Source organism: Nipponia nippon, unplaced genomic scaffold (genome assembly GCF_047370975.1).
Source record: "Nipponia nippon isolate SJK-2023a ecotype South Korea unplaced genomic scaffold, ASM4737097v1 scaffold_5, whole genome shotgun sequence".
NCBI lineage: Eukaryota > Metazoa > Chordata > Aves > Pelecaniformes > Threskiornithidae > Nipponia > Nipponia nippon.
The window spans coordinates 71,738,725-71,755,894 of record NW_028262369.1 but is presented as its reverse complement, the minus strand read 5'-3'; the positions used below and the strand labels follow the sequence as shown (position 1 = coordinate 71,755,894).

The window sequence follows — 17,170 nt, the reverse complement described above, 5'->3', positions numbered from 1 at the left end:
CCATCTTCACTTCCCTCTGCAAAGTATTGTGATGGGTTTTTTATGAACATGCCACTTCAAGTCTATCACACAGCACAATCTGAAACTACTTAGAATGATATTGTAGTAGTGACCTTTATTGTTCATTAGTGAATCAGCAGCCTAGCTTACTGTGGCTTTAAATGAGCTATATAAATTGGTTGTTATTTTCAGTGATGATTCCCTTGATTTGAACACACTAGAGCAAAGATAATTGTTTGATTGATTCATTATGTAAAAGATTGTTTCAAGTTAGAGGGTGTTTTTATTTATTCCCCCCCCCCCCCCCCCCCAGCCAAATTGAGACATGCTGTCTGGAATCTTTGCCAGGTTCTTACCAGGTTCAGCTCAGGAGGTGCTATTGCTTCTCTTTTTCGCACTGACGGCATGTAGTGGCCTTCCCGGGTGGAGTAGGGGTGCGTCTCTGATTGTGGTGGTGTTCGTCATAATCGAAGCTGAAGCTACTGACAGCATCACGTCTTGCACGTAAGACTACAGCACGTAGCAGTCTTTGACACATGGTGTATATATATGTTCAAAAGAAATTAAAGTCTATAGCTGGGGTGCTGTCCAAAGCCTCTCTTTATCTCAATATTGGCTTGCCCCTATCTTCCAGCTGCTGTGCTGTCACCTCTGTAAAGTATCACTAATTCCCAGCTGTTGGCATCGCTTTCCCATTGCTCAAGGATGCAGTGTTTTGGTGTGTCTTTAAACGATTTTTTTTTCCTGTCTTCTGCTGTGTGCTTCCTCTTCCAGCTTCAGCATCCTGATATCTTCTGTTCTAGGTACATGACTAAGTTGATATAACTGCGTTGCCACAGGCTGTGCTTACTCTCTCTAGAAGGTTGCTGTGCTCCAAGAACTTTGCTGTTGCAAATTTTATCTTGTCATCTAGCATGTAGCGTGGTATGCAGATGGCAAAGAAGAAATTTGTTTAGAAGCTACATATCTCCTCTATTACAAGTGTTGGGGGGGGTGCCCATAGATCTGGGATATTGATGATTGCATCAGTTCCCAAAGAGCAAAGGATGCTGCATGCCCGGGGACCATGCTAGTAAGTCCTGCTGGATGCATGGTGCTGCCCCAGACCAGGAATGCATGGAAGAAAATCACATAGATCTGATGACATCTCATGTCATCTTAGACTCCTTGCAGTCATTGCCAGGGCTGGTGCTGCTGGGCAAGAAAGCAAAGAAGAAAACAGTAGCCAGGCCAGGAGGGGAAAGTGGCAAGAAATGTGGTGGGAGCCATGGGCTCCTGGACCTTGTGGAGGGAGGCAGAGAGGACAGCGGAGGATGTGGCATCTTGCCCTGTTGTCATGTCCTCCCATCTCCAGCCTGGGGTCTAACATGATGTGCGCTGGCTTCCAGATTTGTGTTCTTAAAGAGACAAAGTCCAGCAAATGAAAAGGGGAAGGGGAAGAACTGAGCACAGAAGTGCATGAAAGTCAGCAGTTAAATGTCGTCTTCAGCTGTGAACAGACAAAGTAGCTTGTATATATCTAGAGGCATTAAAGTTAGTGCCATATATATGAGTAAAATCTCTACCTATGCCCAAAGGCTGGATTATGGCGGCTGGGAGCTGTATTGTGCATTTCCTCAGCGCTGTGCGGTTTAGGTCTCAAAGCAGCATTACAGTGATGTATTTGGTAGCAGTGGCGTGTGTGTGTGTCTCATTCACACGCAGCTCTTCTGCGGGGCATGTTCAGGGGGTGTTTGAGGAACTGAGCAGATTCACGGCTGTGTCTCACCTCTCCAGAATCTGCTTCTGCTACCAGAATCTGGTGTGCTAAAGCCTCCTCATCTGAGCAAGTCAACAGCCTGGCCCAGGCTGCCGCCTCAGAGAATGGCAGGGACTTTGTAAATAAAGGAAACAATTGAATGATAAGTTCACACTTCAGCACACTGCTTAACAACCTGATAACAGTTAATTACATACAGTATTTTTAAATGCAGCAACAAGGAGATAACTCATGCAGAGATGGAGCACAGGCACTTGGGCCTCACGACCGAAGGTTAACCTCTTACTACCCGTGTCGCTAAAGAGGCTGGTGACCTGCAGCTCAGAATCTCACCAGCTTTGAACATTTACTGGCTAGCAGTGACTCAGGGCCATCCATGTAGCATTTCCTCAGCCTCAGGTAGGGGCAGGGGGGGAATCGGCGCTCAACCCCACAACTTGCAGGGCCCCGCTTTGAAAGAGCAACCGGTGTGCTTATGGGCGGGAAATGCAGGGTGGTAAAACAAGGGTTGTCTCCACCATGGGCAGCAGGTAGAGCATGTCCAGTCTGGCAGTTGCTCGGCTTGCCGCAGCTGCACTGATGTTCGTGTAACTGTAGAAGCTCTTGAGGAAGAAGCCAGGATAAACACAGCTGGAATGGGCTGCAGTCGCAGGGCGCTTGCGGCCGCCTGCAAGTCACAGCAGCTGCAGTCAGTGCTACTGCTCTCTGGGCACCGGGTGGGACGTTTCCGTCTCTCCTAGCCCAGTGGGACTGAGGGGTTTGACCCTTGTTATTTAAAGCTCAACTTCAGGACGTCTGCTGTCAGAGCACCCGCAAAGTTTGTGACTTAATGCAAGTCTAATTAACTGATTTGCCTATCCAGATCTGGAGATTTACACACTTCTGTAGAGGCAGCTGTAAAGTTGTAACTTCAGCTGTTTATCATGCCCTGAGCCTTTAAATCTCAATTATTAAAGGTGGTGTTTAATGGCTGGCTGGAAAAGGGGTGGTTACCAGAGTGTTAATGGAGTGCAGCAAGCCAGGAAATTTATAATCTAATGCCTGTATAGAAATGAATGGTTCTAACAAAATATGGGGGGGGGGGGGAATGTACTTACAGGCTGTTTGCGCTGTTTAGGAGCAAATCAGTACATGAGCAGTAGGGGAACAATGGGGACTGAAATACTGCCTGAAGAAAGAAATGAGAGCTGCTTGTTTTTAAGATCCCCCTCGCCCCCAAAGAGCAGCCATTGTTCTCCTCTGGATCTTGAGCTTTGCCTTTGTTGCAAAGGAGAAAAAAGGGAATGGCACATCCCAGTGAGTTTAACAGAATGTCTGGACCCAGAAAGAAATGAAATGGAGGGAAAAATAACCAGCTACAATCAGTTTCAAAAATCATTTTCCTTTTTTATTGAAGCATGGTTTTACTACCCAGTTTGTGCCATCGGAGGCAGAATTGACAGCCATGCTTCATCATGGCAATGGGAGAAAATGCTGCAAGGAATGCTTTAATTTAAATGAGAGATGCTTTAGAAAAAAAAAAAAAAAAGCTTGGTAATAACATTAATAACCAGTTCTTTTTACTAGCCCACTAAAGATCAGACAGCGTGTTAAGATCCCAGCAGCTGAATAATAAAGACCTGGGCCCAGGTTGTTGTTACTTAGGAAGATTCTTTTAATGACTTCTGTTATTTGTTTAAAATCATTTGAACAGCACAGCTGAATAATCACCATGCTTTAAATTCATTTCACGTGAAAAATAAGAACAGGGTGGAATTTGGGTTTATGTGTCTTTGAAAGCACTTTACAAAAACAGCGTGGATAGCAGTAGTGCTGTGAATGGACAGGCGAAGGGAGAAGGCTTCCTTGCGAAGGGAGGAGCTGTCCTGGAGCCTGAGCAGCGTGTTTGTTTCCTTCTGAAGAGGGATATTGACTGCAGCAACAGAATTTCTTTTAAATCGAATTAAAATCTCCTGAACCACCACAGGACCTTTAATTTCTATCCTGATAGCCTCCAAAAAAGCAGAGATCTGCAGTAGAGGTTAGGGTGAGGCAAGGCGATCTGAACGGTATTTCTGGCTTTTGTGCTGCTGCTGTGCTGGGGCCAGTGTTGGGGTCTCACCTCTCTGCATCTCTCTTCTCATTGCTTGCCAGCTCATGAGGGAAGTAGCTGGCTCTTCTCGTGGCAGGGATAGAGGGGTGCCCGTGTCCATTGGAGCTACTGCACAGTAATGCGGTGCAAATATTACCATAAGAGAGGTTTCGCTTTAGCATCTCGTCCCAGTGGTGGCAGTTCTGCATGCATTCAGTACTTCTTTGTATTAGTTTGAGTCTGCATTGAAATGCAAAATTCAGCTGAGAAACCTAAACATTTGCTTCTCTTGCTGGCTTAAGATGCATTCATCCTTTAAAAAGAAGTTTTCTCCCCTCCAATGTAACTTGGCCAGCATCGTCTCAGAAATGTGATGCAAGAGACCAAAGGCCAAGAACTCTTTTAGTCTATAGGAAGAGCTTTTGGCCCCTGCTGATCTGCAAAACAAAAGACCAAAGGGACCTTAAAATCTCATCCAGGTCTCTCCCCGATGGAGCATGGGGGTTCCTGAGCAACAAGCGTGACTGCTTAGCATTGAGAGTAGGTTACCCATGCCAAGAGGTTAACGACTCACACGATACTATGTTGTGTTGAATAATGAGTAACACATGAAATGACACATGTTATAATGACTCGCTACTTAAAGTACCAATCTACTTAAGATCTCTTTAAGCTTGAAGGGATCACAGAATAGCGATGTCTTGTTCAATAGGTGCTACTTTATTTTATGCCTCCTGGTAGAAGAGATGTACCATGCCTGAGAGCATATGAACAAAACAAATGAGGAATTGAGTAGGAAGGATTATTGGACTAGTTGTTTTGAATGATTATTGGGCATTTATAGAGCACGGGCTAGCATATTCAGGTTTTTGTTGCTGTTGATTTGAGGGTTTTAATCCTGATTATCGCAGTTCCTATATTTGTAGGTTGGATTTAGGGAAGAAAAGAAAGGGGAGCTTTGCCTGCAGGATGGGATTATCAGAAGCTGGTCTGAGATCTGCTGTGGAAAATAAACTAATGCTGGTGCAAAGGAGCAACACAATGTTTCATGGCTTTGTTGCTGGTGAGAGGGGGTTTAATTAAATGGTACTCTAAATTCTGGTGTTAACCAATCTGTGACATAGTTTGCTCTGTTAGGGATTGAGAACAATCAATTTGCTTGTGTGCAAAATAGACTGTTCATGCTGTCATAAGAAATCTCATATAATCTTATAGTAAAGTTTTAAACCTGCCAGACTACTGTTTTCCTGTCTGAGAGTTGTTTCTGCAGTCTGCTTATCTGCATGGAAAGCTAGTATCTTACTAAACTTTATGCTTGGTCTTGGATGTAAAAACAAGTGGGACACCTAAATGTCTCCAGTTGCTAAGAGCTGCTCAGGTAGCTGCTGGGGTCCAACATCTCTCAAAATGTGGCCCTCTGCAAACAATAAAGGACTTCGTTCTCCAGCACTTGAAGGCTAGGCTTCAACTAGAGTAATATAAACATGTCTATGCACTTACCTTCTGGGATTGTGGTGCTTTTGCTGTTTCTAAATATTCCAAGCCGTAATACTGTAGAGAGAAAAACTATGCATATAAGCTCTTATGTTCAGGCCAGTCAAGGCCACTGTTAAACTTTGCAAAACTGCATGCAAGGGAAGAGAATCAGGCCTGCCTGCATTGCATCTGAAATGTACTCTTGCTTGAATTTCAGACAAACTTGTATGGATCCCTCCTTCTCCAAATCCAAAACAAATATGAATTCTTTAAAAAGGGGAGAGAGAGATTTTTCCGTTCTTTTTTTCCCCCAGTAACACAGGTCATGAAATGATCATTATTTTTATGGGTCTGCAAAGCCTATAGAAGTCAAAGCTATGTAATATACGTTGCAGAGTGTTCTGCTAATCCAGTCCAACCGCAGTCGTGCCTGGCCCAGGGAAGAGGATCTGGTAACTGGAAACCTGACACTGAAGGAATTCCAAACACAGTCCTCAAACTAAAAACAGCTCTCTCCGCATGGCATGTGCTACATGAGAGCCAGGGATTGTATTCGTTTATGTTATCTGATTTTTTAGCCTTGTATTGTTGATAAAAGAACAGGAGAAGAAAGCACCTCCACCAGCTCAGCCCATAAATAATCTGTATGTGGTGTGTTTGAGGTTAGTATGACATTGCTAGACATCTGCCACCTTCTGAGAGGTACAAGCCTCTCTCACAGACAGCAGCCACTGAGCACTTCCTTGTGTTGCAGATTCTTCCCAGCGCTAAGATACCAAATTTGATTTTCAGTGGCTTTTTAAATGCAAAACCCATCATCGACTATGGGAAGTATTGGTCTGAAACGGCAAAGAATATTTGTTATAGGAGTATCTCGCCTATTAAGATACAGAGACAGACTTTAATGAAGCTCAGAGTCATGCAGTGATTTTTTTGAAACCTGTAGTGATTTAAAAAAAATTTTTTTTATGTTATATGCACATTGAATATTAAGCAACAGAAGTTCTTAGTGCAACTGACTACAAACAGCACTTGCGGTGTTTTTAATACTGTAACTGGAGAGATAAGGACTACATGATCTTTTCAGTCAGTTGTTTTTAGTGTATGTTGAGAAGAGCTTTATAAAGACACAGTGTAATGTATTTGATACTGTAAGATTGTTTGTTTGCATAATTTAATTCTTACATCAGCTTCTCCTTTCTTCTTTAAAAGTTCTCTCCTGGCTGAGAACAAACAGCATGCAATCACGATGCATACAATAGAGTTCTTCAGTGAGAATTTGGACGCAGATAGGACCTTGTTGCTTTCTCCTGTTCTTTAATCACAGCCTGAGCTGCCTGATGCCATCACCCAGAGTCTCTGTATGTCTTGCTTAGACATGAAAGAGACTGCAGCCAAATGTGGGCTTTCCATTTGCCACTTAGTCTGTGGCTGTCTTTGAAGTTTATTTCAAGAAGTACTCCCTGACAAAGAAGGCAGTTTTTCATGTGAGATTATATCCCTTGCAAAATATTCCCTCAGCAGCGAGGAGACAGTGATGTAAGAAGAGAGCATTCCGTTCCTTGCTTTTTACCAGGTACTAAGAGGGTGATCTCTGTGATTCTCCCTATAAAACACAGGCAAGAAAAACTCTTTGTCATGATGAAATCCAAACCCCCAACATGATGGGGCACAGCGTGAACAGCCAGACTGTCATTTCGCTTTGCTTTCCTTTCAGATAACCCAAGCATGTGTCTCGTGGCTGATGTTAAAGGTGACCTGCAAATGGGGGTTAACAATGAAACACAGTAAACCTGAAATGAAATTATTTTTTTTCTGTTTGTTTTTTGAAGCATCGGGTATTTAGGCCAGTCTACCCTGTGAGATTCTCCACAACTGAAGAATTACTGAAATGGGGGCTTAAAAAAAAAAAAAGGAAACTGCAGAAAGCAGAAAGTGTTTTAGTTAGGTTTTTTTGAAACCTGCAGATACCTGTCTTAACTTGAATGACTAAATAACGTTTTGGGTAAAAGAAGCCTTTCTCAAGTATTCCGAATCCTTTGGTTCAGTTTTAAATAAACCCAGAAGCTCTTAAAAATTCTGCAGCAAAGCCAGAAAATATTAGATTTTACATTCTTTGTGCTTGGAAGATAAATAAAGCAGGGACGGAAAAACAAACTACTTCAGGCTTTACTTGTTATAGAGAAAATAACAACACATGTACTGTTAATTGAACATCAGTCACTAGTTACCTGCTTTATTTGGACAAGGCTACTTTGTGCTCTTAAGGCTCAAAATGGATCACAGTTCTTACCTGGTGAATCATTTAGAAGATAAACCAGTAGAGCTGCTAACCAGCATATGAAATGATACGGCAAAACATGTTTGTAACTACCTGTGAGTGTGATCTATAATTTCTCTGCAGGGGAAGATGAGATTTCACTTCCTCACAATAAAAATTAACATTTTAAGGGGCACCTCATCCATGACATTTTTGAGGAGTGCATTTTCACACTGCCCCACCAGTTTCATTTCTTTCTTGAACCTGGTGCTTCTGCCTCCCTTCCTTCCACTGCTTCCTTCAGCAGCAGCCTCTGCTTTTAGCTAGACCCACATCAGTGATGCATCTTCCAGTGGGAGCCAGCAGAGCTGAACTATCAGCAAAAACACTTTTTGAGCTCTGAGATCAGTTCCTTCCCAGGATGTTGTGTCAGCTTCCCTACCTTCTGCCTGCCATTAATTTCACTGGACTCCCAGGTCAAACAACTGGCCAAAAATCTGGAAAACAGCTGACGGTCAGAGCAGCTCCTACTCAGCATGTCCTCTCAGAGGGCACGCTCCTGGCCTGGTCCTTTTGAGCGGCTGGACCTGCTTGACCCAATTTGTGGATTTTTGATCACTCCCCTGGGTCACTGATTTTCCACTTGAGGTTATTGGTTTGACCCCCAAACTGTGGGTCACTTGGGAGGTGTGATATGGCCCTGTGAACTCTGAACTCATCAGGAGCCAACAAAAACAGTGAGGGAGGGGAGAAGAATTTCATTAGGGCCTCCTCAGAGGTGGCAATGTCTGCCACGTGAAAAGGCAGGGGTTGTTTTGCTTCTTGCAGAAACAAGCATAGCATCTACAAGGGGCTGCCAAGTAGAAAGTGTTTGGTTTGAGTTATGGCAATTTCTTTAAGGATAAACAACAGCATATACTTTTACACCATGAGCTATCAAGTGAAAATAGCGTTGCTTCAGAGGAGTCCTGTTCTTCCTGGCAGGAACTGCCCCCAGTGTCCCAGACTTGCCCCTAATGGTGACAGCATTTCTACAGCCAGAGCTTGGTATCTGTATGTGCTTCTTCTACCTAAAGATTGACTTTCTGATGGTTAATTTGACACGCTTGGAGAGTGTCATGTCAGAGGTTCATGGAGACTCCCCAGGCTGGTTGGTTGCACTGTGAGCAGCTCCCTAAGAACCGACTTCACCGGGCATGGCTGGTAGGTGAGGAAGAATGAATCCTCATGAAATAACTCCAGCATGCAGTGCTGGTCATAAAAGGGAAGAGAAGTGTCGTCATTGTAGCATGTGTATCTGCATGCATAACACCCACTGGGATCACCAGAGAGTGAGCTGGAGAGCGTGGTGCAGCCACGAGGATATCTTTCATGAAATTTCCCCCTGGTCATGCTGCCCGGGGGAAGCCTTTTGGACAGTTACCAGGGTTTCCCAAGGTTTTACTCATGTGAGAGTTCTGGTAATCGTTGGTTAGATCACTGCTTGCATTATTGCCAAGGCTGCTAAAAAAACACACATGCCTTCTGTCTTCCTGGGACTTTCCTAAAGGATCCATGTGAAGTGGATTCAAGCCTTGTCTCCATGTCCAACTTCTCCTCCCACCTGCTAAGCCCTGACTCTGGGGAAGACACTCGAGAATGATACCACCTATGGGTGTTTCACCCTCAAAGAAGGGAAACTGGTGCTGAGAGTGAACAGCTTTATTTTTGTAAAGAAAGATTTTGCCCTTCTCACATGTTCCTCTCTGCAGTTTGTCTACACAACCAGAGACAGTATTAGCTGTAAGTGAACCAATGGTGGATTTAGTTTTGTAGCATAGGTAACAGCAATGAAGACCTGATGGCACAAGCTCAAGCAGCTTGAGTACGTGCCTCAGGTCTGGCACGCTTGCGCTTTGATTGCTCAGGCTCATCTTCACTGCACAGTCCTAGGTGAAAGCTGCCCGAATGCGCTACCCTCTGCACAGTCACAGCTTCTGTGGCAGTAGTGTCACACTGTTTCCTCGAACTGGACCGGCTGAGCTTTCCTGGAAATAGCTCTTTGGCTGGATGGCAAAACACATCCCCCTCTTTTCCTGCAACATCCAGGCCTCTCGTGTGAGTTGAGGGATGAGCTGTGTGCTGAAGGCTCAGTAGATGATGCTGGTGGCTCAGTTCGGTTCTCAACAGTCATTTCGGTACTAATTAATCTTGAATTTGTTATTTTAAAGTAATTCAGTTTTACAGTTAGGGCTCTGTCCAAAAGCTGCCTGGCTCTTCAGTGAATTCTGGATCAGGTTCCAAGCTCAGTCCCTTCTTAATGTGATCCACAAGAATTTGGTTGATTATAGCTGCTGATGAGAACATCTTATAAAATCTAATATACAGGATTTTGAGCATTATCCTTATATTAAAAGGTGATGGGTGTAGGTTTGACATGTATTCCTGTTGGTTTGCAGCTTGACACAAAGCAGTTCCTACCACCGCAGAAGCCTTTTGTGATTGGAAGTGCTTTTCCGCACACAGAGGAATTAAAAGCTGAGTGTGATGGGACTGACTAGTGAACAAGTCTTCCTATAGAAATACATGGAGCAACTCTTTGGCCTGCTGTGGAAATTAGGCTTTGTTGCAAGGCGTAGGTGTATGAGCAGAGACAGCAGTTGTCTCAATACATGCGGTTAAGAGTCCTTTTAGTATCTCGGAGGGTGGCTTCAGGCCCTTCAGCACTTTGTCTGGACTGTCTCACCAGGAGGGGGGGGCGGTGAAGCCGGGAGTGCCTGTCTTTTATAATGTTCTGTTTTTAAAGCAAAAAGTCTCTGGGGAGCATAGGGTCCTAAAAGTCCAAGGCCTGGAATTCTTCCTTTTGCTCTTTCCATTTTAAACAGGAAACATTTGCACTAAGTTATTCCAGGGGGAGAATTGTAGGTTCATTTCAAGGCAGATAATGTTTGTTCATTGCCTATGTCCGTGATTTACCCCATGGGCTTAAACGAGTGCAGCAGAAAACCACATGTTTTGTTTTACTTCATGAAAAACAAGTTCCAGTGGAGTCTGGGAGCCCAAATTAAGAAAGGGGGAGCACGCTTGTAAAATCTCTGTGTGAAAAAAAGAGAGGCATTGATGAATTGTGAACACCTGATCTGCTGTACCAGAATGATGACTTTTTTAATAAAGCTATGTAAAGAATATTTAAACAGTTGATGAGTTCAGTCCCAAAGCCACAGAGCAGGTGTAATTGATTTATACTTTCAGCCCCTGTTTTGGGTCAAAACCCTGCCGTCTTCCTTCAGCTCTCACTCAGAGAGAAGCTTCCTCTGCAGTCAATGGGAGGTTTTGCCCAAAGTGCAAAGACATTTGCAATTAGACTGGCAAAAACTCCTAATTGAGTTGAACTTTTGGGGATGCTCTGGTGACATGTCTGTAAGAACAATTATTTTTGCCATTTCAAAAGTATCACAAGTTAAGCTGTACTAGGAAAAAATATCAATGTTTCATTAGTGCAAATCATGGAATTAAGATGCGGAAAGCTACAGACGGGGCTCCATGGCACATCCTCAGGGATGACATGTTCACATGTTGCTTTTCACGTGAACTAGAGCTTGTCAGATCCATGCAGATGCAGACAAGTTACAGGGCTGTTGTAATATCAGGCCTTCTAGATCACGGGAGTTTTTTTGAAACCCCGTTGGCAGCTCGCCCGTTAAACACAGGTATTGTAGCCTGACATCCTTAGTGCTTCTTCCAGGAGTTCCAGTTTTTCCAGCTACGGTGTTTGGGAAGTTTTACAGTCTGACATGTTAGCAGAAAAAATAGTGGGAAATGGCTTGGAAAGCGTGAATATTTGTGCATGTAAAGCTTATGGGATTTGCAGACTTGCAGACCCAACTCATCTGTTTATCCTCAGGCTAGATAAGATTCAGTCAAACATGCATTGTTTAAAGGAGCTTTGTTTCCATTATGGCAAATGGATCACAGGAGTTTGACTTTGGGACCTGAAGGGCTCCAGTGCTCCCCCATTGTAAAAGGGCTGTGATGTGCGCTGGACCCTTCCTCCAGCGTCCTGGGTGTTACAGACTTTTGTAGCATGCAGGTGGGAGGCTTGTTATCCTTCAGAAGTTCTTTTGATTCATCTGGACCTGTCATGCTTGAGGTGGCATTTCCTTTCCGAAAATAAACATAGATTGTGAGTACAATAATGTGTAGTAGACTGCCTTTTTATGTGCTTTATTATGTTTTTCCTCCTCAGGCGTGGACCTGCAGAGCCACTGGACTATTTAACAGGGCCACGGGTAATATACAAAGAGAGAGATCTTCCCTACTACCAAGGAGGACAGCCTGTTGTCCACCCATCTAAGGGGAACTACATCCGTGCGCCGGACACAAGAGCGGCAGAATTGAGGTACCCCCAGTACTACCCAGCCCAGCCCGTTGCAAACCAGCATAAAGGACCCCTCCGGCAGGACGTGCCACCTTCCCCTCCTCAGTCCCACCGAGCACCAGCTTATAACGAAATTGTCCGACACCGTGGGACCAGTCCAGACCAGTACCAGTACAGGCAACAGGATCCCAGGCAGAAGAACCCCATGACTGCAGCTGTATAGCCACGCACTGGACTTGCCAGCACAGTCTGGGAGGAATCCCATCGGACGTCATCCTTGTAGAGTTGTTCCCAAGTGTAGCTGCCTGTAAGAATGACACATGATACCTGGAGTTGTTCTTACTGAGCTGGGCTCAGCATAGGGGCTTTCTAACAGGCAAACTAAAGCCACATGAGGTACGATGTGTTTTGAGTACGTGAGGTACCAGACAGTTGAGTATTTTTTAATTCCTTTTAAAAATAGAAAGTGGCTGCTGGAAATTAAGTGCAACACTTAATACACCTCAGGGCTATTTACCGAATCCAGTTACACCTATACAGTACTTAGCCGTCTGTATAAGGGCAGTGGTGTCACCAGAGTTTACTCCAGAGTGCTGTTGTAGAGCCTTCAAGTGAGCACACAGCACGCAGTACGGACTCCGTGCAGATCTGGGGATCTTGTGTAATCCAGTGTGTGATCGTGAGTTGACAAGGGACTGCCGTGAAGGTAGCGGCCGCATTCCAGGGACGTTCAGACCAGCAGCTCTGTGCTTTAAGGGTGCTGCAGTTCCAGATTTGTAATCTGGCCTGTCTTCCTCTTTCTGTTTGGTGGTGGCAGCATTTATCTTGTAGCCTTCATTTTTTGCAGTTTGTGGAGCAAGATTCTCCTCTTATTGCACCTGCTGCATTTGGAGTAAGGCCAAAAGCTGTATCCGCCGTGCTTGGGCAGGCTCACAGAGGACAAGGTAGCCAGCCACCTGAGAAGTGTGTGTCTGTAGATGTGCGTGTGTGTGCTTGTGAGCGTTTCTTAGTTATACAGTGTGCACTCTTTAAATGTAAACCCTGGAGATCAGATCCTCAGCTGTTGTCAATAAGTGTCGCTCTTGGGGTTTCAGTGGAGCTGGCCTATAAGAAGTGGCTGAGGAGGTGACCGCGGGCACAGACTCCATAACTCGTATTAGGTTACTGTATCAGGTGCTGCCTTGGCTCCAGCAGGACAGCCCCTTCCCGGCCAGTGCTGGCCGGGGTTACAGCGAAGTGCCTGCCAGCAGCGTACCCTGCCCTCAGTCCCCCAAGTGAAGCTCAGCCTCGGGCAGTGCCAGGCCAGTGCCAAGTGCCAAAGTATTCGAGTTCCTGCAGCCAGGGGCCATCAGGCCAGCGGGGAAAGGGGCTTTTCACAGCAAGCGCTGAGGGAAAAGACAAGGAAAGCAACAGGGAGGGCTTCAAGACCTTGGGGCCTGGGAGGAAGAGGAGAGAATAGCTGTTTGTAGCAAGTTATTTGCAGCAGTGCATAGGAAGAGAGAAGGTGTGGGTGGGGAGAGGGGCCAGCAGTGCAGCAGAGCTAGGGGGGGGACAGGGCGGTGGGGTGCGTGCCCAGCTCTTTGCCCCACTCAGCCTGAGCTTGCTCTGCAGCCAGCCAGCCTGGGAGGAGGTCAGAAATGCATGTCCCCAGCCAGAGGGACCTGCGCTACCCGGCCCAACAGGGCTGTGGGTGCTCAGAGGATTTTGTCACAGGGAAACCATAGAGTCTTGCCACCTAGAAATATATTTTGTGAAGTTTCCAAGTGTCCTTAATTCCTCAACTTCTGCCTTTTGGGAGTGTTATTAAACCATTTGGGCTCCTCTCCTCATCAGGGAGAGACTGTGACCTGGCCAAGGATTAAGCACAAGGATTTCTTTGATGTCTTTTTGACACCTTTGGTATGCAACAGATTAAATCACATAGGTCACTTCCCAGGTATTAAATATCACCGGGAAGGTTTGTCCTGCTAGGAGCATGTCCCTTTACTAGATATCCCTGGGAAAAGGGCTCGTTAGAGTAAGAGGTCCATAAGGCGCAGGGCAGGGTGGGTCTGTGTGCTGCTGCTTTCCAGGGACCACTGCCGGTAGGTAATGGCCCTGATGAGAAGCAGCGTTTAATCCCAGCCAACGTTTCTTCTGTGCTGCTAATGCTGGTGGGAGACTGGCATAACCCTGAGGCATGGGGAGCACTTGCAGCTGGCCGGCTGGCCGTCAGGCTCTAGTTTGCATTCACACCGGCCTCTACTCACCAGCCAGGCTGGGAAGCAGGGGAGAGGACACAGCTTTGGGGTGGGAACATCTCTGTGATTCAGATACAGGGCTGGACTCCCTGGGGCAGGGGCAGGCGCAGCTCTAAATCCAGTCAGGAGGAAGCATTGGTGGGAGGGAGAGAGGGAGAGAAATGCAACTGTTTATGAAGCAAGTGTGTTTGGTTCTTGTTCCATTTCCTTCTGCCCTCTTCTCTAGTAATGTAGGAGGGAAAAACCTCTCGAGGGAGGGTTGGATGTAAAGCTGGATGTCTCTCGGTACCCTCCATAAATAAGGCGCATTCCCCAAGGAAACTCTGCCTGCCGTGTACGTGCTGTGCACAGCCTTGTACTTCTCTCAAAGAGTTTTAGACGCTGTAGGATACTCAGCCAGGACTTGGCAGCCACAGGGTAGCCGCTGGTGTTATGAAGGCTGGCTGAAAGTGAAGCAAAAACAAATTAAAATACTTTCCTTTCCCTCCTTGAAATATAACCCCTGATACATTTGATCCAGCTGTAAAGAAACTAATATGTTTGCGACAGTGGCTTTATCAAGCCAGGCCACAATTAAGAACAGCTCTGAATATAAGCTACTGCCTTTATAAATCACTCTCAACTAACCCCTCAACTGATATCAGTGAACAGAACTTATTTACAGTATTTCAAGAGCCAGGGCCAAATAAAATCTGGATGGAAACAGCTCCTGGGTTATTTATAGCCTTTGAAGGACCTGCACAATTGTCTCCCCATAACCTGAATCTTTCATTAAGAGCTCCCCTTGACTGCATTGGCTCCACTCAGTTGAGGCAGACAGATCAAACAAACACCTTCTGAGCTGTTAATCTTACCCAACAGGTTATTAAATGATGCTTCTGCTGTTAGATCAGTACAGAGCTTCTTCCAAAAAGAAAAAAAAAAAAAGTGCTACAAGTATAATATATAGATGCATCCTACAGGTGAGGAACTAAGGAGGAAGAACAGTCTGACCTAGCTGGGGGAACAAGACCAAAAAGTATTACAGAGCATCTCTTCAATCTCTGGTGCCATTGTTCTGGGAGAAAATTGCCATTTGCTGGTTTAATATCTGGTAGAGGTACGGTATTTTCAAAAGTATAATGTGTAACTACAGTATATATAGTCAGCTTCTCTGCAGTGTAAAATGTATGATTTTAGCACCATATTGTGGAAAAATATGTACCGTGCAGAATTCACGAGGTGCTACAACTGACGGTTGAAAATACACACTTGCAAAATCCAAAAGAGCCGTTAAGTAACAAGTTGTTCTTTTCCCCATATGTCCATATGTTTGGGAAAATTATGAGTCTGAAATGCTCTTGACACGTAATTGCCTCGCACTCCCTCATCCAAAATGTGCCAGTCCAGCAGTGAAGTTACTGACGTAGCGGGTGCGAAGGGAGAGTTTGGGTTTGCCACAGGAGCAGCGTGCCATAAGTGTGCGTGTGAACAGGAGTCAGGACAAGGGGGAGAGAGGCCCGCTCTCACGTGAAGCTGGAAGCTTTGATTTCCTGAGCTGGTGGCGTGCAGCCTGCGTTTCTGGCTCTGGCGCAGGGCCAGCCGGGCCCAGCAGTTGAAAGATTAAGAGATAGAAAAAGAGCCTGTGGATTTTCTGAGTGACCACCCACTAGTGAGCCATGATCTTGGCCTGCAAGCAGACATTACCACTGTGATATATTATGATGCAGAAGTCTCTGGGCACTTCTTGAATTCATAAAGAAATATCAATTGCCCTTTGTGGGAAAAAAAAAGGGGAACTAAGCATTAAAAAAAAAAAAAAAGGCTCCTGCATTGAAAAAGTGCATGCAGCCCTGAATTCCAATTCACTCCAGCTTCCTGATCTAGAAATAGCTTCACATGCTGCCTAATTTTTTTACAGATTAATTGTGCTACCTCCTCCTCCCAGCCATCACAGATTTGTTTATCAGAGAGTTAGTGCTGTGAGTGAATCCTACCGACTGCTCTGCCAGGGCCGCATCCTGACACTCTGCTCTGAGCAGGGGCTGCTTTGCACTTCCAAAAGGCCCTACACCTGTGCTCTCTCTCCGGCGCAGTTGTTCTGCAGAGTCTCTAAGCCTTACGTGCAGAATCAGAAGCGCGGTTCACTGTCTCTGCATAGAAAAGAAGGCTTTATAAGACACTATTCTGTTATTGTGGGGGAGAGAGAGGTGTTTGTGATCCTGACAATACCTGTGTGTTTAAGTGAAACTGATTTTAAAATCATGCGTGATTGTTTTGGGGGGAAAATTCAACACACAATTTGAGAGGTTTTTTTCTAGTACCGTATGAAAGATTTTGATCTTTTGTTACATATGGCTATATAAGTTTTACCTGTTTTATTTTGCATTAAAATAAAGGCTTTAAGACTATATATGATTATGTATTTGTATGTAAAGTCTTTCTCTTCTTTGTATCTACAAGGCCATCCTCACCCATGACTGTGATTTGATATTAGAAGATCATGCGTGATCAGGCCAGATCAGAATTGGCAAGGTGACTTTTTAAAAAAAAAACAAACAAACCAGCAGCCATGTGCTGCCTTGTAGAAAAAAAACATTACAGGGCTTAACTTGATTCCCTCTCAAGTCTGTGTTGTCTTTAGTTGTAGAGCCGGAGTCCTGATCTCATAGCCCTGATTGAAAGGAGAAGCGAGAAAGAAGTCCATTGCCATCTCGGCAAATTTCAGCTTAGGCACCTGCATGTTCATTGCCAAAGTTCCCCAGGCAGTTTCATCACAACATCGAGCTCTTCTCTTGCTGTCGGAAACAACCAAGGTGTTCTGTGGCCATGTAGCAGGTACCAGGTCCAACCAGCTGAGGCTGTATTTCAGCGAGATGGCTGCAGCACTATCTTGCCAAAGATTTAGGACTCCTTGAAAGTTCTACACAGGTACTTAACTTGAGGTACGTGGGTCATTTCACTGAAGCTGATGACACTACTTTTCATACTCCAGATTATGTGCAAGCATAAATCTTCGTAGGATCAG

General features: G+C 45.1%; 1 protein-coding gene across 1 annotated transcript in view; it reads left to right on the top strand.

Annotated features, from left to right (window-relative positions):
* The window catches only part of PARD3B (par-3 family cell polarity regulator beta), a 427,889-nt gene extending 411,334 nt beyond the window's left edge, over nt 1-16,555 (top strand). Inside the window, exon 23 of the mRNA XM_087732270.1 lies at nt 11,792-16,555. Coding sequence (XP_087588396.1) covers nt 11,792-12,146 — 355 coding nt within the window. The 3' untranslated portion in view covers nt 12,147-16,555. The remainder of the gene's footprint in view (nt 1-11,791) is intronic.
* The last annotated feature ends 615 nt before the right edge of the window (nt 16,556-17,170 follow it).